Raw genomic sequence first — 23,914 nt, 5'->3', positions numbered from 1 at the left:
TAATGGCCATTAGACTAGAAAATGTGCTCCCAACAATAATTCATGAAGATCAAACAGGATTCATTAAAAATAGACAAATGGCTCATAATATTCATAGACTATTTGATATTATATCCTCCTCTAAGTCAGGGTGCCAATCTGAAATACTTTTATCATTAGATGCAGAAAAGACCTTCGACAGGGTTGAGTGGGATTCTCTTCTCGGCCCTGTCAAGGTTTGGCTTTGGCATTTATTTCATGGATCAAGCTCCTTTATGCATCCCCAATGGCCTCAGTACAGACAAACAAGCTTAGGCATGTTACTTTAATCAAACGTGATCTTCTAGACAGGGTTGCCCGCTATCTTCACTGCTTTTTGCGTTAGCAATTGAACCTTTGGCAATCTCTTTACGAACATCAACAGCCTACAGCGGGATTTTTAGAAGGGGGGACACAAAGTGTTGTTAAATGCAGATGATTTATTATTATACATTTCCAACCCTTCTAAGTCAGTTCCAGTGATGATCTCAGTTTTAAGAACATTTAGATGAATATCAGAATATAAGATAAATATAGGTAAAAGTATATGGTTTCCGATTAATGATCTAGCTGATCTGTCTTTTGAAACCTTACCTTTTAAAGTTTCAGCCCAGTTTAAATACTTCAATATTACTAAGATTTTTGCAGATCTTTATCAGGAAAACTTTTCAAAACTATTCGAACAAAGAACGCAGGATCTGCAGAGATGGTCCCATATCTCTATATCATTAGCTGGAAGAATTAATATAATTAAAATGACCACCCTCCCGAAATTTCTGTTCTTATATCAATGTATACCAATATATATCAAAAAAATGTTTTTTTTCACAGCCTACATAAAATGATCTCAGAATTTATTTGTAATAGGAGAATACCCAGAATAAGGAAGGCACTTTTGCAGAGGCCCAAATCAATAGGAGGAATGGGGTTACCAAATTTTCAGCTTTATTACTGGGCGAGTAATATAAGGATGATGGCCTACTGGCTACAGAAACAACCTCAATTATGGTTATGCATAGAAAGGGCAAGTTGCTCTCCCTCCTCTCTTTCAGCTCTGCTATTCTCAGCTCTACCCACGTTATGCCCTGAGTCATTAGACAATCCAGTAGTTTCACACACACTCAAGATTTGGCCTCAAGTTCGAAATTTTTTTGGATGGCAAGCAGGTTCTCTTCAAAGCCTAATTCCCCAAACCAGTCCTTAAATGGAATTGATACTTCTGCAAGATCCCCACAGCAAAGGAGTTATATCATATATTTATGAAAAACTGTCTCAGTTGACATTCACAACAACTCTGGAACACTTGAAATTAGCCTGGCAGGATGGTTTAGGTAGGGAAATTGGAGAACAGCAATGGCAGGCAGCCCTAAAACAGATTCATAGCTCATCAGTGTGTGCAAGACATGGCCTCTTACAATTTAAGATAATATATCGTTTACATTGGTCTAAACAAAAGCTCAATAAAATATTTCCAGACTCTTCATGTGACCGCTGTGGGCTTGCACCGGCATCCTTAGCTCATATGTTCTGGAGTTGCCCAAAGATATCAAACTACTGGAGCAATATTTTTCTGACCTTATCAAGAATATTGGATAGGCCTGTTGATTTAGATCCCTTGATGGCGGTTCTAGGAACGATAGATTCTAACATAAAAACAGTGTGGAACACAATATGGTATCTTTCGTTAGCCTACTGGCACAAAGATTAATCTTGCTAAATTGGAAAAAGAAAGCTGCACCAACATACTCAAATTTAATGAGAGATGTGATGAAACATTTGGAACTAGAGAAAATCAAATTCTCCCTGAAAAAACAAGAAGAAAAGTTTTACAAAATCTGGCAGCCTTTTATAAATCACTTCAATTATATACAATTTTCTGACAAGAGCTAAGGTCTTTCCTAAGTCCTAGCAAGTAAATCAGGAAAAGAAATAAAGGAAAGAATAGAGTGTTGAGGTGTCCATCATAACCACTCCTTTTTTTTTTCTTTTTTTTTTTTTGAGATATGTGTGTCATAACTTGTACTGATTGTTCTCGCTCAAATATTGCCAACCAGAGAGGAGATATCTGTTCAAAATAGTTAAACCTGTAATGGAATATGCTTTCTGTAATGATCAATAATACTCGTATCCTATATATAAAATGAACTATCTATGTTGAACTTGTTTTTGACAGCATATGGCATATTAAAACATTGGATAACTTCAAACAACACAAAAGAGGTCAGGAAGGGACACTGAAAGTTGATATTTATGTAATATTGTAAGTTTTGAGTTATTGTTTGATGTTACTGTAACAGTACTTGTGTGTTTATCTGTGTATGTGTATGTAGAGGTTCTTTGTGAAAAAAGCCAATAAATAAAGTTTAAACAAATAAATGTGATATGATCGCACTACTTTATCTCTATGTCTGATTTAGAACGGGCAGAACTAATGACCCATATAGAACGTTAACTTACTTTCATCCTTCCAGTCAAAATTTGTGCTGTAACGAATCAATGCTGGCAAAAGACCGTGGAATAAGCAGAACAATCCACGGTTTGGTGTGCATTAAATTACTTGAATGCACTCCGTTTCGTGTCGGATGGTTCTTCACCTCCATGACGTGCATTATAATTGTGCATCTTGTCCTCCAATTTCTTTCTTTTTTTCAGTTTCTTTTTTACTCTATTTTTTCCCTTTCAACTTTTTATTTAACAGCTGTTTTCCAAAATCAGAATGAGTCACATTACATAAACTGGCCTTTTACATTCAGTATGAACTGTGAACAAAACATGGAATATCCACAAGATTAAATAAATGGTTCTATATTTTAAAAGAGAAATACAATTTTTCAGTTTCTTTCTTTAGAACCTCATAAAACATCTCTTAAAAAGCACAAGAAAAAAATATATTGGTTCTCCATCAAAACACACTAAATACTATTACTTCAACTAATTATTGTTTTTGTTCGTTTTGTTTTTTAAAGCATTGTAAATCATTTAATAGTATTTAAAATTAATCTATGCCATGCCTATTTATTTTATTTTTAATATAACCACAACTGAGACAGCTGAAATAGACAGAAGAACAGGGAGCCCTGCAACAGATGTCATGGCCCCCACAGAGCCCCCCCACTGAACATCGTGTCAGTCTGAGATTACATAAAGAGACAGAAGCAACTGAGACAGCCTAAATAGATAGAAGAACAGGGAGCCCTGCAACAGATGTCATGGCCCCCACAGGAAGAGAACTGAGATGGAAGCAACTGAGACTAAATAGATAGAAGAACTGTGGAGAATTCTCCAAGAAGTTTGGAACATCCTATCTGCCAACAACCAAGAAAAACTGTGTCCAGGTGTATCTAGGAGAATTGGGGCTGTTTCGTAGGCAAAGGTTGTCACACCAAATATTAATTTAGCTTTTTTATGTTTACTGGACTTTGTATGACGTCAATTGATAAATGAAAACTATTTATGGCATTATTTTTGAAGACATCCTCACTGTGCAAAATTTTTCCCAAGTGCCTAAAACTTTTGCACAGTACTGTACAGTCTCAGCTTCTATGAGAGTGCAGCTGTCGGCTTCTCCTCACCTGCACAGGTGATAGTAAAGCAGTTTAAATAGTGCGGTTGTTGCTCCAGAAATGTATCAAGCTTCTCATATGCACTGTTCCATCTGTTTTCTCTGTGAGTAGAAGAACACACGACCCCTTAAATGCTAGAATGGATTTCAAACTCTAAGCATCAGGTGTGCACACTGTCCTTACAAGCGAGTGACCGGCTCACCAGCTTTCTGACAGATAGGCAGCTGCTAGTGAGACTGGGGAAACTCACATCCGGGACCCTCACTATTAGCACTGGTGCTCCTCAGGGATGCGTTCTCTCTCCACTGCTCTTCTCCCTGCACATGAATGACTGCAAAAGACACCTGTCAAGCTCCTGAAGTTTGTAGACAACACCACGTCATCGGCCTCATCCGCGACAGTGATGAGTCTGCATATAGACAGGAGGTTGATCAGCTGGCTGTCTGGTAACTGTCCATGCAGAATAAAACAACTTTTGTAAGGTTACTAAAGTGGAGTCTTCATCTCATGTGAGTGATCGATTTTATACATATATTTTAAAATTACTGTTGATTTCATTGAGTAAACATTTGTAATGAGGAAAACAATGACTGAGTGCACCTTTTAATTATGTTGATTTGAGAGTCACCATCTTGTGTATACATGGACCCTGTATGCCAGCTTGGTAATCTCAGCGGTAACTATTTATTTACACCAGGCAAATAAGCTATTGTTCTGAAAGCAGGCTGTCATCTGCTCAACCGCACAGCGCGACCAACGCAAAGCAGATGCATTTACTCACGCGACCCTCCACTGCAGCGCTGCTGAACCTGATGTCTGTCGTGATGAGCAGTGGGCGCATGAAGGGTTTTCTAGGCTGTGCGCTTCTGCTGAGTAGTACTGTTTAGTCACACTAAGATTTGGCATGCAGAAGGACTTCAACATGTCGATAATTCATACTCCTGTCGCTCGTGTGAGTGATTTATTACAAATGTACCAAGGTGGATCAAACAATAATTTGCGGACCCCCTGCGGTACCACCACGGACCCCCTGGGGGTCACGGGTCCCCTGTTGAAGATCTAGCAAATCTCTGTTCTCTTCCTAACAAAACGGACGAAGTACACCCGTACAAACAAGGACTTTTCAAACTCTGCTGCCTTGTGCTTCACAGAAACCTGGCTGAGTGAATCCATTCTAGACAGCACATTACATCTGCTGGGCTTTCAGCTGTTCAGAGTGGATCGCATCGTGGAGTTAACGGGGAAACGAGAGGCGGTGGAACATGCTTTTACATCAATGAATGTTGGTGTACAGATGTAACAACGTTAAAGAAGATGTGCTCTCCTAATTTGGAAGCGCTCTTTATCAACTGTAAGCCTTCTCGCCATGGGAGTTTTCCTCGTTTATTCTGGTGAATGTTTATATTCCTCCACAAGCATGTGTGAGCGCAGCGCTGAAACAGCTGGCTGATCACATCACATACACGGAACAGCAATACCCGGACTCACTTTTTATTATTCTCTGCAATTTTAAAAGCCAATCTCAGCCATGAACTGCCAAAATAAATACAGCACATTACATGCCCCACCAGAGACAGAAATATACTGGATCACTGCTACACATCATTAAAGGATACATATCGCTTTGTCCCTAGAGCAGCTTTGGGACTCTCTGATCACTGGTTCATCTTCTTCCGACCTACAGGCAGAAATTTAAATCAGCTAACCCTGTAGTAAAGACTGTAAAAAGATGGACCAATGAAGCAGAGCTGGAACTACAAGCCTGCTTTGACTGCACTGATTGGAGTGTTTTTGAAGCTGCAGACACCAATCTGGACGAGCTCACAGATACTGTAACATCATATATCAGTTTCTGTGAGGATATGTGCATTCCTACTAGGACTTATTTAACATTCAACAATTACAAACCATGGTTTACAGCAAAACTCAGGCAGCTTTGTCAGGCCAAAGAAGATGCCTACAGAAGTGGGGATAAAATCTTGTACAGTCAGGCCAGAAACACACTGACAAAAGAGATTAGAGTGACTAAAAGAACGACCCTGCATCAGTGTGGAGACGCCTGAAAGACATTACTTACTACAAGACACCATCCCCAAACACTGTAGGGAATCAAGCACTGGCTGACGACCTGAATGTGTTTTACTGTAGATTTGAAAAGCCCAGTCTCACACCCCACACCCACTCTGACCTTCACTTCACACAAATATCAACACCTCCTGCAACCACCCTACTTCCCCCTCCTGCTACTCAACCTGCACTTAAGATCTGTGAAGAGGATTGGGTGCCGGGTCTTCCAGAAACAAAAGACAAGGAAAGCACAGGGCCAGATGGTGTTTCACACACTTGTCTAAAATCCTGTGCTAACCAGCTGGCCCCCATCTTCAGACAGATCTTCAACAGATCACTGGAGCAGTGTGAAGTTCCCTGCTGCTTCAAATGCTCCACCATCATCCCTGTCCCAATGAAACACAAAATCACAGGACTTAATTACTACAGACCCATCACTCTGACGTCTGTGGTCATGAAGTCATTTGAGAGACTGGTGTTGGCCCACCTGAAGGACATCACTGGACCCTTTCTGGATCCCCTTCAATTTGCTTATTGAGCAAACAGGTCTGTGGATGATGCAGTCAAAATGGGATTGTATCATATCCTGCAACATCTGGACAGACCAGGGACATATGCAAGGATCCTTTTTGTGGACTTCGGCTTTCAACACCATCATCCCAGCTATTCTCCAGACTGAATTAAACCAACTCTCTGTTCCCACCTCTATCTGTCAGTGGATCCCCAGCTTTCGGACAGATAGGCAGCAGTTAGTGAGACTAGGGAAACTCACTTCCAGCACCTGTACGATTAGCACTGGTGAACCCCAGGGATGTGTGCTCTCCCCATTACTCTTCTCCCTGTACACAAAAGACTGCACTGCCAATGACCCCTCTGTCAAGCTCCTGAAGTTTACAGACGACACCACTGTCATCGGCCTCATCCGCGATGATGATGAGTCTGCATACAGAAGGGAGGTTGAACAGCTGGCTGGTGCAGTCAACTCACCATTCTGAACAGCGCTGTGGCAGCAGTGGAGTCATTCATGTTCCTGGGCACTACCATCTCACAGGACCTGAAGTGGGAGTCCCACATTGACTCCACTGTGAAAAAGGCCCAGCAGAGGTTGTACTTCCTTCACCAGTTGAGGAAGTTAAACCTGCCACAGGCGCTGCTGATACAGTTCAACTCAGCAGTCATTGTGTCTGTCCTCTGCACTTCAATAACTGTCTGGTTTGGTTCAGCTACGAAATCAGACATCAGAAGACTACAAAGGACAGTTCGGACTTCTGAGTGGATTATTGGTTGCCCCCTGCCCTCCCTTCAAGAACTGTACACTTCCAGAGTGAGGAAAAGGGCTGGAAAAATCACTCTGGACCCCACTCACCCAGCCCACTACCTTTTTGAACTGTTGCCTTCTGGCCAGTGCTACAGAGCACTGAGCTAGAGGTCTGCACAGGCCTTAAAATGAAACCTGAACCCAACCCGTACCAGAGACTTTGTAGGCCGACCCTACCCGGCCCGAACGATACCATCAGATTTTGAGGCCGAACCCAAAATCGCATACTATCTAATTTCTTCTCCTAGCAAGTACTGTTGCAATAGGCTGTATTTTATGCAAGCATATAGGCAACATTTGTAACAGTACTGAAACAGTAAACATACACAATTTTAACAAGGCACTGCAGCCCCTTAGTACACTAGAGCAGAAGAGGAAAACAGCATTGCCTTACCATTTATTTGCTGAAACTTCAATTGGTGCAGAACAATCTGGAATAATATGAAACACTCCCCTCTATGCAGCCTGAACTTGTTTAGAATGTTGAATCTTTGTGACAACTGTGCTGAAAACAATCTAGATGCACAAAGAATGAAATAGAGCTCAGATGTCTCAACATGCATTTTTTTAATTTGAAGTTCTTTTTAACTTGACATGGTGTTTAAAATATGCCGGTCCTGCGTGAGACGCTGAAGAAAAAGCGAGACGTGGTGCAAATGTAAAAGACATTCGTCCAGCATGTGTTTACATAGGAAAACAATGGGAAAACAGAACAGACGCGTGCAAAAACACATTCTGTGTGAATGGCCCCCATCTCGTCCGTTCAGAAGAATCAGAATCAGCTTTATTGCCAAGTATGCTTACACATACAAGGAATTTGTCTTGGTGACAGGAGCTTCCAGTGTACAACAATACAAAAACAATACAAAAACAGCAAAAAGACATAGATAATAACAAATAAAAATAAAACTAATTATACACATACGTACAGACACACACACACATACACATGGGTAGTGCAAATCTAATACAATCTGTTATGTACAGTGCAAATGTGTTTTTTTTTTGTTTTTTTTGTTTTTTTTTCCCCAGAGGAATGAAATGGCAGAAGAGGTTGGATGTGTTGGATAAATATAAAAAGACTAAGCTGTGTATTGCACATTAATTATTGCTCAATGGGGATAGTGGATAGCCTGAGGGAAAAAACTGTTCCTGTGCCTGACGGTTCTGGTGCTCAGAGCTCTGAAGCGTCGGCTAGAAGGCAACAGTTCAAAAAGGTAGTGGGCAGGGTGAGTGGGGTCCAGAGTGATTTTTCCAGCCTTTTTCCTCACTCTGGAAGTGTATAGTTCTTGAAGGGGGGGCAGGGGGCAACCAATAATCCTCTCAGCAGTCCGAACTGTCCTTTGTAGTCTTCTGATGTCTGATTTCGTAGCTGAACCAAACCAGACAGTTATTGAAGTGCAGAGGACAGACTCAATGACTGCTGAGTAGAACTGTATCAGCAGCACCTGTGGCAGGTTGAACTTCCTCAGCTGGGGAAGGAAGTACAACCTCTGCTGGGCCTTTTTCACAATGGAGTCAATGTGGGTCTCCTACTCCAGGTCCTGTGAGATGGTAGTGCCCAGGAACCTGAATGACTCCACTGCTGCCACAGTGCTGTTTAGAATGGTGAGGGGGGTCAGTGTTGGGGTGTTCCTCTTAAAGTCCACTATCATATCCACTGTTTTGAACATGTTCAGCTCAAGGTTGTTTTGACTGCACCAGACAGCCAGCTGTTCAACCTCCCTTCTGTATGCAGACACATCTTCATCTCGGATGAGGCCGATGACAGTGGTGTCATCTGCAAACTTCAGGAGCTTGACAGAGGGGTCCTTGGCGATGCAGTCATTGGTGTAGAGGGAGAAGAGTAGTGGGGAGAGCACACATCCCTGGGGGGCACCAGTGCTGATTGTACAGGTGCTGGAAGTGAGTTTCCACTGTCTCACAAGCTGCTGCCTGTCTGTCAGAAAGCTGGTGATCCACTGACAGATAGACATGGGAAGACAGTTCACACATGTCTGTGAATGAGAGCGTGTGCGTGAAACAAGTTCGTTAAGCCTGTTTATTTTTTCATTCATTACAAACCCCAACCTGAAGTCCTTCTTGAAAATTTGACCCGAACCTGGCCCGAAACCCATCAGGTTCTTGGGTCCCATCAGGCTCGGGTAGGGTTGCAGACTTCTACACCAGAACCGTAAGGCAAAAGAAAGTTTTTTCCCTCAGGCTATCCATCTCATGAACAGTTAAAACTGCCCCTTTGAGCAATAATTAATGTGCAATACACAGTTTAGTCTTTTTATATTTATTTAACATATCCTACCTCTTCTGCATTACATTCCCTTGCACTGTATGTAACAGATTTGTATTTGTACATATGTGTGTGTGTATATATATATATATATATATATTAGTTATATATTTTGACTTATTGTGTATTTCTATATATACTCATATTTTCTATTCGCTTTTTATTTTTATTCTATTTTTTTTATCTCTGTCTTGTATTGTTTGTGCACTGGAAGCTTCTGTCACCAAGACAAATTCCTCGTATGTGTCAGCATATTTGGCAAAAAAGCTCACTCAAAAAATCGCGATGCATTGCTGAAACTGTTTTCCCCCCACCCCTAAATGGCAACATATAGTGGTCTGACATTTCTCAGTAACAGTCGCACATCCACGTATCAGACCGCTCATCCGGGTATTGAGAGTCATCTTTCCTGCTTCTCGGATCACTGTGAGTTCTCTAGAAGTAAGCTAATAAAATAATTTCAACTCAAATCAATGTTTCATGTGCATTTATTTATTTATTTGGCAAGTATTTTTGTAATAAGATGCATAATGAGCAGTCAGACGGTAATTAATTATAAAAAACACCAATAGAACTCCGACGCAAACTGGAGGTGGATTTCAGCTGTTCAGCGATTTCTTTATTGTCACCTAATTATATAATTTCAATGCAAATCAAAATTGTATGTCCATATATTTATTTATTTGGTTAGTAGCCATGTAATAATTGGCATAATGTCCAGTCAGCCGGGGTTAGGGGCTAGTTGTCACAAAATAAACCCCTTCAGTCATTCGCATCATGTCTGGGTCCTGATCACCATGTTGGGGTTTATTTTGCGATAACCGGCTGACTGTACATTATCCCTTACTTACCACACACCTAGCCATGGATTATCCATTACATAAAGATGCTAGCTCATTGGATTTCTCTCTCTGAAACTGAAAAATTAGCTGTTGCAAGATTTAATGAGAAATTGTCAACAAAAAATAAAAAATAGAACATGATTTAACAAGATTTTGTCTTTGCTGTGAGATCTGGCATGAATGTGACAAGGAATGACAAAAAATGGTCAGACTGAATTAAAAGATCTTTAACATATTTAATTACATTAAAGTTTTGTCTTTTTGTGTGTGTGTGTGTGCGTGTGTGTGTAGTTCTCCTCTTTCCACAGAAATGGTTCAGGACAGGTCGTTGTCTGCCGTTCGGAGGCGCTGGCTCCACATCAGCCCACACTGGAGTGAACACAACATCATACCACTGCAGAGCATGCTGGGAAAGAGAGGGTGTGTGTGTGTTCAGTGGCTTTAGTGTATGTTAATAACTGTAACTCTGATAACAATATTTCCTCTTCAGGCAGAGTTGTCAATCACACAAGACAATCTCACTGCAGTGTACTAAAGACGGTAAGTTTGAGTGACACACAGTGTTTCCAACACAAATGTTTTCCGCTACAGAGTACATGATGTAAAATTTGGGTTAGGGTTAGTATTCCATTAGATTACTCAAGGTAAGTATTGTTATCTAAATACTTTGGCTACTGCATCTATTTTCCATTACATTAAAAAGAATGTTACTGGAGCTTTGAGGCTTCAAAAAAAGATTATAAAAGGATCTTAAAAGTAGTCCATATGACTCGTCTGTCTTACACATCAGTCTTTTGAAGCCATACAATCGTTTTGTGTGAGGAAGTTGGTATTCTTTCAGTGAGTGTGTTTTCATGCACATTCTTACACAGGTTATGCTTAAGCTGACAATGTGTGTGGTCACGCAAACACAATAAATGGCGTTCCTTTATCAGTGTAAGGTCATAAACGGTGTAAGAATAAACCAGTCGACACGGGTAGATTTATTTTTTTTTTAAATAAGCTGCCTTTTGGGAGTAATAAACATGTTGGTGTGCTTGTAAATGGACTCAATGAAAATCTTATGATCTTACAATGTTAACCACTGTGACGGAATCACTGAGTTGAACTTGAGAATCGTGAATGAATTATTCAAGTGTGTTTTTGTGAACCAAATCAAACGATTCATTGAAAAGATCCGACTCAAAAGAATAATTTGTTCTTGAATCGGACATAATTTCCTCTGTTATGAACTCTCATGAATGCGGAAAGTGAATAAATAATGACTTTCGATCTGTTCCTCACACAAAGTCTTGATGGTGAGCAAATAATGACAATTTTTATTTTTGTTAAACTAATCTATATTGAGAGACTTCTTTCGAGATGGTTCTTGTGGTTAGAAGTTGAATGTTTTGCAGTGAATACAGTGTTTACAGTGCACTGTTATGTTGTGAATTATCCAGATTTAAAAGTAAAACTGTATTCCCATGACCCATTGCATTTATATCCTCCTCCATTCAAGTGAGTCGACTCGTCAGCCGGTCGTTTTTTGATTAAACAGGCTACATTATTTGTTGTAATGTGAGGGTGCATATGGGAAACGGCTGACACCGAATAGGGTTACCTAACCCTTTAGAATGTAACTGTGATCTGGTTACCACTAATTAAAATGATAAAGTTAATGGGAAAAGTCACTTATATTTTGTATATTAAATGTGTAATGCTGTTACATGTAATCCGTTACTCTGCACACACTTTAGAATGTGGGCGTCGGCCTGCAGCTCGGCTGGTGAAGAGGATTCTGGGAGGGCGTACAAGTCGCCCGGGCCGTTGGCCGTGGCAGTGCTCCCTTCAGAGTGACCCGAGCGGACACATCTGTGGCTGTGTGCTGATCGGCAGGAAGTGGGCTCTCACTGTAGCGCACTGCTTTGAGGGGTGAGACCACAAACACACACATACAGGCTTATACACACTTTAAGAAACACATATTTTTACAATCTCTTCTTTTAAAAAAAAGGGTCATCTCACAGATTCTGCAAGGAGTATGTGAACACACAAGCACAACTGTAAACGATTTTCAAACTATGTGTTTGATCTGCAGGCGTGAGAGTGCCGATGTTTGGAAAGTCGTTCTTGGCATCAATAATCTGGATCACCCATCTCCGTACATGCAAACACGGCGAGTCAAAAGCATCATCCTTCACTCGCGATACAATCGTGCCGTTGTCGACTATGACATCAGCGTGGTGGAGCTCGAGTCAGAGGTGGAGGTGACCAGTTATGTCCGTCCCATCTGTCTACCGGACCGTGGACAACTACCCAAACCTGACAAATACTGCCATATTACGGGCTGGGGACACGTGGGCAGCAGAAGTGAGTGAACGGTACATTCACACTGACACATACTTGAGGTTAAAGTTCAGGGTCAGTAAGTGGAAGGTCACTGGATCGAGTCGTGAGTGATCACCATTGAGCCCTTGAGTAAGATATTGAACCCTCATAATTGTACTGGAAATATGTTTGGTGCAAGAGTCTGACATACACTTATGCTAGTCCATCATATCCCATGATGACTTTTATCCGTCTGTTCTTTGATTCAACTTATGACGCATGTAATTAATTACATGTGATGCAAATTTAGTAGATTAATCATTAATTTTGGTGTTCTCTTCAGTCAGCGGTGTGTCATCATGGCAGAACTGACAGCAGGTGGCGCTGTATTCTCAGCAGTATAGTCTGTGAGTTTAAAGGAATATTTCGGGTTCAATACAAGTTAAGCTCAATCAACAGTGTTTGTGTCATAATGTTGATTACCCCAAAAATTTATTTCGAAAAAAAAAACCAAATATGGAGGTCACAGTGAGTCATTTACAATGGAAGTGAATGGGACCTTTAACTGCATTTCTTCAGTTATATTTTCATAATAATTCAACACAACATAATTTACACAATACATCTGTTCTGTTCCTGGAACAACAGCAACAATCACACACTGTCAGTCCTCATCGTGACCCGACCCCTGAAATCAGAGTGTCATCTGGATCCTGTCTCTCTTGGGTTTATGGCTTCATCCAAACACTGAATAAAGAGCTATAAGAAGAGCATCAGAATGAGTGTTTTTGGTCAGGGGGTTTATGGATGATGTCTCGGGTCTATCCTACTGCGGTTGCAGTCAGTTACCATGTGTGTCCACAAGGAGGCAGCACTGTTGAGCATAATTGAAAACAGTCTGACTGAAGAAAAACGATGTATTTACGTGACAATAATCAATAATTTGTGGTATTGCACTGTCTTTACAGTGCTGATTTAAAGGAGCTCTGGGTCTTTTCCAAATCCTTTGTGCAGCAGGCCTGTCGTTATCCACTACATCACATAACCACACACACACATAAACACTCACACTGACACACATACAAGATAAACGGTCCCCTCTTAAACCTGGAGCAGCCCGGTACTGGGGCGCTAATCACAAATTATTTTGTTTTTCAACAACCACTCTCTTGATCTGCACAAAATAAGTGTTGTTTTAAAGCTTAGACTCTTATCTTTACAATAAATATAGCTGATCTGACCAATTCTAAAATACTGTTTTTAAATTTGCTGACAAATTAGAACTGTTCCATTTGAATAATTTGCAAATTTGCGATCGCAACAATCATATTTAGAACCAGTAAAAAGATGAAAAAGATCACACAACCATGTGTTATATATCTTTAGAAAGGTCTTGATTAATAGAATATAATGAGTTAATTTGTTTCACTCAGGGACCAAACTACAGTGAGTATTAGCATGTGAAGTCCACATGTATAATAAAGAAATAAACAGAATTTTCATCACATTTTGGTTTATTACTTCATAAAAAATAAACATGATATAGAAAATGGCATATCACAACTTACAGCAGATGATTCTGGATCAAACAAGCCCCCACTCAAAGTAATATGATGTATAAATCATGAAATATTCCTCAAAGAGTGTCATGACCGCTATCGTGGTTAATCGCTAATGGTGTCTCTATAGCTGTGGTTTCTCAGGGATCGATTGACTGAAACATGATCTTTCACTTCATAGATGTGTTAGATCATCATCACAGGATGTCTAGAGAGTGTCAGAATCCATATTTGGAAGGAAGCGTGGGTTAGCAGAACCAGAGCGCACAAACACAAACTGCACACAAGAGGGTGCTCAATGCATATTTTTTGGAGTAATGGAATAAGGTGGCCATAGGAGGTGAATTTCATTGTTTGGCACTCAGTTGATATATAAGTATTTTTTATATAGGCTGTTCCGATTGCCACTTCATGTTCCGGTTGCTGCCGGCACGCTGAACGGGTCTGTGTTTGTAGCTTGCTAGTCTGCTTAGCATTGCTTATTCTTATATGTTCATCATTTATCCTTTGCCATTTTACCTCGTGCTTCATTGTTTTATGCTTTTCTACTGTTTCAACTGAGTGTATATTACTGTGCGCACCCGTTTCTCTCTTTTGTTTTTTATTTTTCGCTTGTCTTCATCGCATGTCTCAACTGCGTGCATTCGTTTTCTCCTGTGTTTTACACGGATTATTGCATCAATCTCAAACATCTGCTGATCAGGAACCACATTGATCTCAAACCCTTGCCACTCAAGAACAACCATAACAACAACAACAACAAACAATTGCGGTAAGTCATGGCATCCGCTCATGTTATTTCTTCCTGCACTGCATGCCACATGTTTACTATAGCTTCTTCCATCAGCAGTGAGGGATTCACATGTGATAAATGTAAGGAATTAGTCAAGCTGACGGAGAAGTTTAATGAGTTAGAGACACGCATCCGAACACTAGTGGAGGTCAGTGAGAAAGGGAAGCCAGTAGATACTGTTTCGGATGCGGGTAGAACAGCGAGCAACACACACACTTTGGTTCCGGCTGTAGAGCCCCTGCAGCACGGCGTTTGGGTGACGTCTCGGTGGCATACTCACTCAGCAAAGTGACACTACTCTCCCGTTCCTGTTAGGGTTTCCAATCGATTCTCCCGACTCAGTGATGCACCCACTGAGAATCATGTTGAAAGAGCCTTGGTCATTGGTGATTCTATTGTAAGGAATGTGGAAATAGAGACTCCAGCCACTATTGTTAAATGCATTTCGGGGGCTCGGGCATCTGGCATCAGATCAAATTTACAAGTGCTGGCTAATGCTAAACGTAGATTTTCTAAAATTGTTATTTTTATGCCGGCACTAACCCGGCTTTGCAGTCGGAGATCACTAGAGATAATGTTAAAGATGTGTGTGAACTTGCAAAAATTATGTCAGACACTTTAATATGCTCTGTCCCCCTCCCTGCTCATCGTAGTGATGAGGTTTATAGTAGATTAGTGTCACTGAATGGCTGGATGTCTGAGTGGTGTCCAGAGAATAGTATAGGATTCATAGACAATTGGAAGAGTTTTTGGGGAAGACCTGACCTGCTAAAGAGAGACGGACTCCATCCCTCCAGGGAAGATGCTGCTCTCCTCTCTAGTTATTTGGCACATAGTCTTCATTGTGATAGTATTTGACTAACTGGGGCCCAGGTCAGGATACACACAAACTGGTTAACCTGAACGTCTGCTAGCTGCAGGTCACATAAACAGGTCACATGAACTACAACACATAGAGAATGTATCACTTATATATCATATAGAGACTGTGTCTGTTCCCCAAACTGCCAAACACAAACCCCTCACTAAATCATTTAGAAAAAAATTGATTAAGGTCAAACTTGAAAAAAACAAAAAAATTGGAGATAAACATCCTATAAAGGTAGAGCTACTAAACATTAGATCTCTTTCAACCAAAGCACTAATTGTAAAATAAATTATTACAGATCGTAATTTGGATGTGCTCTGTTTGACTGAAACCTGGCTTAAACTGGATGAATATATTAGTTTAAATGAATCTACTGCCTCAGGTTATTGTTATACACATGAGCCTGAAGGGTCGAGGAGGAGGTGTTGCTACAATTTACAGTGAAGTTTTTGGTGTTATTCAGAGAACAGGATATAACTAAGTCTTTTGAACTAATAATGCTTAATATGACACCAACAGATATTTGGGATTAGCATTTAATGATATTCTCAACTCTCTTGGAGACAGACAAAATGAGACAGGACCAACTCATCACCATAATCATATACTAGGTTTAATTTTGTCATACGGAGTTGATGTTGATACTATAGAAATTCTGCCGCAGAGCGATGACATCTCAGATCATTACCTCGTCTCTTGTATCCTGCCATCAGCTAATGTTACTCAATCTACACCACGCTATCGTTCAGGTAGAACTATTCTTTCGACCACTAAAGATAGCTTCACTAATAATCTTCCAGATTTATCTCATATACTCAGTAAGCCAAAAGGTCTAGAAGAACTTGATGTAATAACAGAAAATATAAATACAGTCATCTCTAGCACTCTTGATGGTGTCACCCCCCTTCGATTAAAGAAAAAAGCCCCGCACCATGGTACAATGATCACACTCATGCTGTCAAGAGAACAGCTCGCAAAATGGAGCGCAAGTGGAAGAACACAAAATTAGAGGTATTTTGCGGTGCATAGAAGGATAGTGTCTGTAGCTACAGACAGGCACTAAAAGCTGCCAGGTCAGCATATTTTAGCAAACTCATAGAAAATAACCACAACAATCCTAGCTGTTTATTCAGTACTGTGGCTAAATTGGTTAGGAATAAAGCCTCGACTGAACCTGATATTCCATTGCAGCACAATAGTAATGACTTCATGAATTTCTTTACTGATAAAATACAAGTCATCAGAAATAAAATTGGAATTATGCAATCATCTGTCACAGCACCTCAGAAATTTTCCTCATGAGCAAATTCCATTCTTCGCTGTCATAGGTCATGAAGAGCTAACAAAACTTATCAAAAAATCAAAAGCCACAACATGTATGTTAGATCCAATACCAACAAAGATCTTAAAAGAGGTATTCCCTGTAATCTCAGAACCTCTTCTTAATATTATTAACTCCTCGCTATCCCAAGAAACTTTAAAATGGCAGATATCAAACCACTTATTAAGAAGCCATAACTTGATCCTGGAGAACTGGCTAATATGAAAATACTAGAAAAGGTAGTGTCCTCCCAACTATGTTCATTTCTACAGAGAAATAGTATATATGAACAATTTCAGTCAGGATTTAGGCCCCATTACAGTACAGAGACTGCACTTATCAGAGTTACAAATGACTTGCTCTTATCATCTGATCGCGGCTGCATTTCTCTTCTAGTGCTTTAAGATCTTAGTGCTGCCTTCGACACGATAGATCACGACATTCTCTTGAATAGGCTGGTGAATTATGTTGGCATTTGTGGACTTGCATTAGCATGGTATAGGTCCTATTTATCAGACCACTACCACTTTGTATGTGTAAACGAGGAATTGTCAAATAAACAAAAGTTAAGTATGGAGTACCACAGGGATCAGTTTTAGGACATCTGCTTTTCTCCTTATACATGCTTCCCCTGGGAGATATTATCAGGAATCATGGAATACATTTCCACTGCCGACGATACCCAACTTTACATTTCTTCCAAACCCAACGAAAATTCACAATTCTCCAAATTAGCAGAGTGTATCAATGAAATCAAAGATTTGATGGCCAGAAATTATCTTCTACTCAATTCCGACAAAACAGAGGTACAATTATTGGATCAAAAACCTCTAAAAACAAGCCACTAAAATATAATTCGTATCTCGATGGATGTACTGTTACACCATCTTCTACAGTGAAGAACTTAGGTGTTATATTTGATTCCAATCTATCCTTTGAAAATCACATTTCCAATGTTTGTAGAACAGCATTCTTCCACCTCAGAAATATTGCTAAGTTACGACACATGCTCTCTGTTGCTGATGCTGAAAACTAATGTCCTGCAAGTTCAATAAATAAACTTCAATTGGTTCAAAATTCAGCTGCCAGAGTGCTGACTAGAACCAAGAAATATGATCTTATTAGCCCCATTTTATCATCGTTACATTGGCTACCTGTTAAATTTCTTATTCATTTTCAAATTCTGTTACATACAAAGCTTTGAATGGTCTAGCTCCACAGTACTTAAGTGACCTTCTGTCACGCTACAGGTGCATCTCAATAAATTAGAATGTCGCGGAAAAGTTCATTTATTTCAGTAATTCAACTCAAATTGTGAAACTCGTGTATTAAATCAATTCAATGCACACAGACTGAAGTAGTTTAAGTCTTTGGTTCTTTTAATTGTGATGATTTTGGCTCACATTTAACAAAAACCCACCAATTCACTATCTCAAAAAATTAGAATACATCATAAGACCAATAAAAAAAAACATTTTTAGTGAATTGTTGGCCTTCTGGAAAGTATGTTCATTTACTGTATATGTACTCAATACTTGGTAGGGGCTCCTTTTGCTTTAATTACTGCCTCAATTCGGCATGGCATGGAGGTGATCAGTTTGTGGCACTGCTGAGGTGGTATGGAAGCCCAGGTTTCTTTGACAGTGGCCTTCAGCTCATCTGCATTTTTTGGTCTCTTGTTTCTCATTTTCCTCTTGACAATACCCCATAGATTCTCTACGGGGTTCAGGTCTGGTGAGTTTGCTGGCCAGACAAGCACACCAACACCAAGGTCATTTAACCAACTTTTGGTGCTTTTGGCAGTGTGGGCAGGTGCCAAATCCTGCTGGAAAATGAAATCAGCATCTTTAAAAAGCTGGTCAGCAGAAGGAAGCATGAAGTGCTCCAAAATTTCTTGGTAAACGGGTGCAGTGACTTTGGTTTTCAAAAAACACAATGGACCAACACCAGCAGATGACATTGCACCCCAAATCATCACAGACTGTGGAAACTTAACACTGGACTTCAAGCAACTTGGGCTATGAGCTTCTCCACCCTTCCTCCAGACTCTAGGACCTTGGTTTCCAAATGAAAACTTGCTCTCATCTGAAAAGAGGACTTTGGACCACTGGGCAACAGTCCAGTTCTTCTTCTCCTTAGCCCAGGTAAGACGCCTCTGACGTTGTCTGTGGTTCAGGAGTGGCTTAACAAGAGGAATACGACAACTGTAGCCAAATTCCTTGACATGTCTGTGTGTGGTGGCTCTTGATGCCTTGACCCCAGCCTCAGTCCATTCCTTGTGAAGTTCACCCAAATTCTTGAATCGATTTTGCTTGACAATCCTCATAAGGCTGCGGTTCTCTCGGTTGGTTGTGCATCTTTTTCTTCCACACTTTTCCCTTCCACTCAACTTTCTGTTAACATGCTTGGATACAGCACTCTGTGAACAGCCAGCTTCTTTGGCAATGAATGTTTGTGGCTTACCCTCCTTGTGAAGGGTGTCAATGATTGTCTTCTGGACAACTGTCAGATCAGCAGTCTTCCCCATGATTGTGTAGCCTAGTGAACCAAACTGAGAGACCATTTTGAAGGCTCAGGAAACCTTTGCAGGTGTTTTGAGTTGATTAGCTGATTGGCATGTCACCATATTCTAATTTTTTGAGATAGTGAATTGGTGGGTTTTTGTTAAATGTGAGCCAAAATCATCACAATTAAAAGAACCAAAGACTTAAACTACTTCAGTCTGTGTGCATTGAATTGATTTAATACACGAGTTTCACAATTTGAGTTGAATTAATGAAATAAATGAACTTTTCCACGACATTCTAATTTATTGAGATGCACCTGTATATTCCATCACGTTCATTAGGATCAGAAAATTCTGTCCTTTAATAGTTCCTAGAATATCAAAATCCACAAAAGGAGGTAGATCCTTTTCATATTTGGCTCCTTAACTATGGAAAAGTCTCCCTAACACTGTTCAGGATGCAGACACACTCAGTTTAAGTCTAGACTAAATACTCATATTTAACAAGACATACACATACACTACCGGTCAAAAGTTTTGAAACACTCATTCTTTATTATAATTTTTTTTCTTCACATTTTAGAATAATAGTAAAGTCATTAAAACTATGGAATAACATAAATGGAACTATGGGAATTATGTTGTGACTAAACAAAATCCAAAATAAATCAAAACTGTGTTATATTTGAGCATCTTCAAAGTAGTCCCCCTTTGTCTAGAATTTGCAGACATGTACTCTTGACATTTTCTCAACCAACTTCTTGAGGTATCACCCTGGGATGCTTTTTAAACAGTATTGAAGGAGTTCCCATCTATGTTAGGCACTTATTGGCTGCTTTTCTTTATTATTTGGTCCAAGTCATACATTTCAAAAACTTTTTTATTTTAAATTAAATGTTAGTTTTATAATGAAATAAATGAATATGGTGGCACAATTATATTTTTGTCTATAAAACTAATTTCAAACATTTAAGCATATGCCTTCAGATCAAAAGATTTTTAAGATCATGAGAAACATTTCAGTCAAGTGTTTCAAAACTTTTGACCGGTAGTGTAATTTATCCATCAACTCACGATTAGGCTGCTTTAGTTAGGTCTGCTGGAACCAGAAACATTTGTCATGATCTTTAACATTTATTATGATTCATATCCGAGGTTACCAGAACTGGTCAGATCCAGCTCCGTTCCTGCTTGGTGTTGGACTCCACTTCTACGTGTCTCTGAGTGATGATGGCAAACTGCAGCCGGTGCTAGCCAGACATCACTTCAGTCTATTACGATGGACTTTAGAGGATGAACTGATGCCAACTCCAACCATAAGACATGGAATACTTCATATGCCACTGCCTGAACCTTGAATATAGGATAGACCTCACCGAACCTCACCGAAATGACCTGCCGGTTGAACTGCACTGCAAATCACTGATCTCTGCCTGCATCACCTTTGTCTAATGATGGCCTGCACTCTTGAAATGGAATACAAAGATTATCAATTAATTGCCAACAAAAGCCTTCATCAGCCAACTAACAAAGGACAATGCATCTATGTGAACTTCTGCAGTTAATCCAGGATGAACTTCAAAGACATTAGTCATTAATCTTACAGTTCTTACAAAATCTTTGTTTTAAACACTGGCCATTAACACTTACTTAGTTTACTCATTTTAAACCATGACTTGCACTGCACATAAATGCTGCTAGCCAGAGGGGAACTGGCTCCCACAGTGAGTCTGGTTTCTCCCAAGGTTATTTTTCTCCATTAATCAACATCTTATGGAGTTCTGTGTTCCTTGCCACAGTCGCCTTCCGCTTGCTCACTGGGGGTTATAAATACAGTTATTATTTAATTACTTATTTTTAAACAATACACAATTGTATTTTATCAAACTACACAGTGATGACTCGAAGACATTATAGATATTACAGATTTATTTTCTGTTAATGCCTGATCTTCTGTAAAGCTGTGTTGTGAAAAGTGCTATACAAATAAAAATGACTTGCCTTATATTTTTTTTAGATGTTTGTATTCATAGTTTTCAGTTATTCTGTTTTAATGTTCAATAAAACACCTGAATATGGAGAGGTTTTTGGACACTTGGAGTAAAAAAGGGACACTTGCGTTCCAAAGCTGTAACTTATGATTCCTTTGTAGAATCAACACAAATATTTTTTCTAGATACACTTGACATGTTGGCAAACAACACAAATGTTTGTTTTGTTTGTTTTTTTTTCTTCAGACTTCTGTTATTTGCATACTAAGATATATGTCAGAAAAGGAAAAACAACAACAAAATTTCCTTTTGGCAACTACTATACTAAAACTGAAAATCTCAGAATTGTTTTATATATATCAAAGTTTTTCTATAAAATGAATCCATGCAATTAACCCAACTTGTTTTTTTCTTAAAGTTATGAGTATTTATTTTCTGTTGGCCCTTTAGAAGGTAAATCTTTCAAAAATGCCTTTAGGGTGTATGAGATAAACTATGAATGTGTCTGTATGAACAGTTTATTGCTATGTGATATTAACCTTGTACCTCACCAACTCTGTTATTTAGTAAAGCCAACTTAAAATGTACCCTCTGAAAATAGTCATATATGAGTAAATGTGACAGATGATGTGACAATATCAGCCTCATGGACAGAACAAATCCAGCTTTTCTCATCTGTGCCATCATAAAGAGCAACAAGGTTTATGTGAAGATCATGGAGTGTAAACAGAGCAAACAGACATGAGAGATGCTGTCGATGTGCTAACTCTGTGTTTTCTGTGTGTTTCAGTGCCGTTTAAGCTGCAGGAGGGCGAGGTGCGCATCATTTCGGTCTCTCAGTGTCAGTCGTACTTTGATATGAAGACCATCACATCACGGATGCTCTGCGCCGGATACGAGGCGGGAACTATCGACTCGTGTATGGTGAGTGTGTGCTGAACATTTCCTCACAGTGACATCAGCATTAGGGCAATCAGACCAAAGTCTCTTTCAAGACAAGTCAGTCCACTCTCGATCATCTGTGGAACGCTCTCGAGCAGCTATTTTTCTATGTAAACAAGCGGCATAAAAGTGCAGCTCCTATCTACTTGAATGGGGAAAGACCAAAATCTCCAAAACGGTTGGTCAACATTACGATCAAAGAACATTTAAAATCAGCAGTAAAATATGACAACACTGGCATCATACATTGTGCTTCTTTACCTCATATTATGCTAAAAAACGTTATTTTTCATGCTGATTCAGCTAATGCACATTCTGGAATTGACTGACAGGCGATGTCTGTATCTGAAAGGTGATTGGCTCTTTTATCTGTAAGGCGGGACTTCCTTTTCTACTTTCACCATATTGGGGTGTTCCAATTTCTCCCATTCATTTTAACAAGTGCTTCATCTCGAGATAAAGAGTCTCTGGACTGGACGTCCCACTTTCACGAGGTGTGTCCCGACAGTTCACTATAAAAGTAAATATGTCCCAGTTTCAGCTGTTCAATCACTAGGTATGGGCATTTTCAAGTAATTTTGTAATCGAGTACTCGATAAAAAACGAATACTTGATTACTCGTAAATGAAAATACACGTTAAAAAAACACGTATGACATGTACGTGAATCTTATATTTTATTTTATTCACAAATGTTACCAAGAACGATTTCAAAATAAGATAACTTCAACAAACTATGCTTTTCTATTGGGAAAAAAAACTAAATGAACAATATTCATTTATAAAAATGGAAAACCAAAAAGATTTAAAAGAAACAGTAAAAAACATTTGCACTCACCCAGATCTTACATAGAAACCAATACTGACGGCACGAGAGTAATGCACAGATACTGTAAAAACTCTGAGTCTACATAAAGACCATCACATTTTTATCATTTCACATGTTATTATTCAGAAAAACAAGTAATCAAAGTTTGCTTTTGATAAAATTCACTCAGAGATTTCACACACAAATGTACTGGTCTGATCAGCTTCCGAATTCGCTTCGCATTTTCTTTCCACCAATAAAAGCAGATCCTCGTCTGTTGGTTTGCATGTCTCCAACAAGAACTGAAGACAAATAGAGTAGAATTCAATAAGAATCAAAGTATTGCCAAACAGCTGATTTCAAAAGCGCAGATGCCATCATGACTTCTTCTCTCATCCAACACCTCAACAACACACATTCACAGTGCCCCCCAGTGGACTCAGTTGTAACTGCAAGATTTGGTGAGCGATTCAGAGGGAAAACAGTATACAGTATTCCAGCGCTGCTCATGGCAGGGAATGTGGAAAGGAAAATGAATTTGCGATATTCATGTTTTTAATACTTGAGTAGCTGGTGCAGAACGAGTACTCGATTACTCATGCACATTCCTATTGATTTTTGTTTATTTGCCATTACAAGTTGATTTGCAGATAAACTGGAACGCCCATCGATCAACAGATGTGGAAAGGAAGTCCCGCCTTACAGATGAAGGAGCCAATCAC

General features: G+C 39.6%; 1 protein-coding gene across 3 annotated transcripts in view; it reads left to right on the top strand.

The window, feature by feature from the left end:
* The window catches only part of LOC127419550 (atrial natriuretic peptide-converting enzyme-like), an 84,243-nt gene that overhangs the window by 58,360 nt on the left and 1,969 nt on the right, over positions 1-23,914 (top strand). For all 3 annotated transcript variants that reach the window (XM_051661048.1, XM_051661047.1, XM_051661046.1), the window contains 5 exons: positions 10,387-10,515; positions 10,586-10,635; positions 11,835-12,009; positions 12,176-12,447; positions 22,234-22,367. In XM_051661048.1, the coding sequence (XP_051517008.1) occupies positions 10,387-10,515; positions 10,586-10,635; positions 11,835-12,009; positions 12,176-12,447; positions 22,234-22,367 (760 nt within the window). The remainder of the gene's footprint in view (positions 1-10,386; positions 10,516-10,585; positions 10,636-11,834; positions 12,010-12,175; positions 12,448-22,233; positions 22,368-23,914) is intronic.

The sequence above is a fragment of the Myxocyprinus asiaticus genome, chromosome 28, assembly GCF_019703515.2.
Source record: "Myxocyprinus asiaticus isolate MX2 ecotype Aquarium Trade chromosome 28, UBuf_Myxa_2, whole genome shotgun sequence".
Lineage (NCBI taxonomy): Eukaryota > Metazoa > Chordata > Actinopteri > Cypriniformes > Catostomidae > Myxocyprinus > Myxocyprinus asiaticus.
This window is presented reverse-complemented; position numbering and strand designations above follow the sequence as displayed.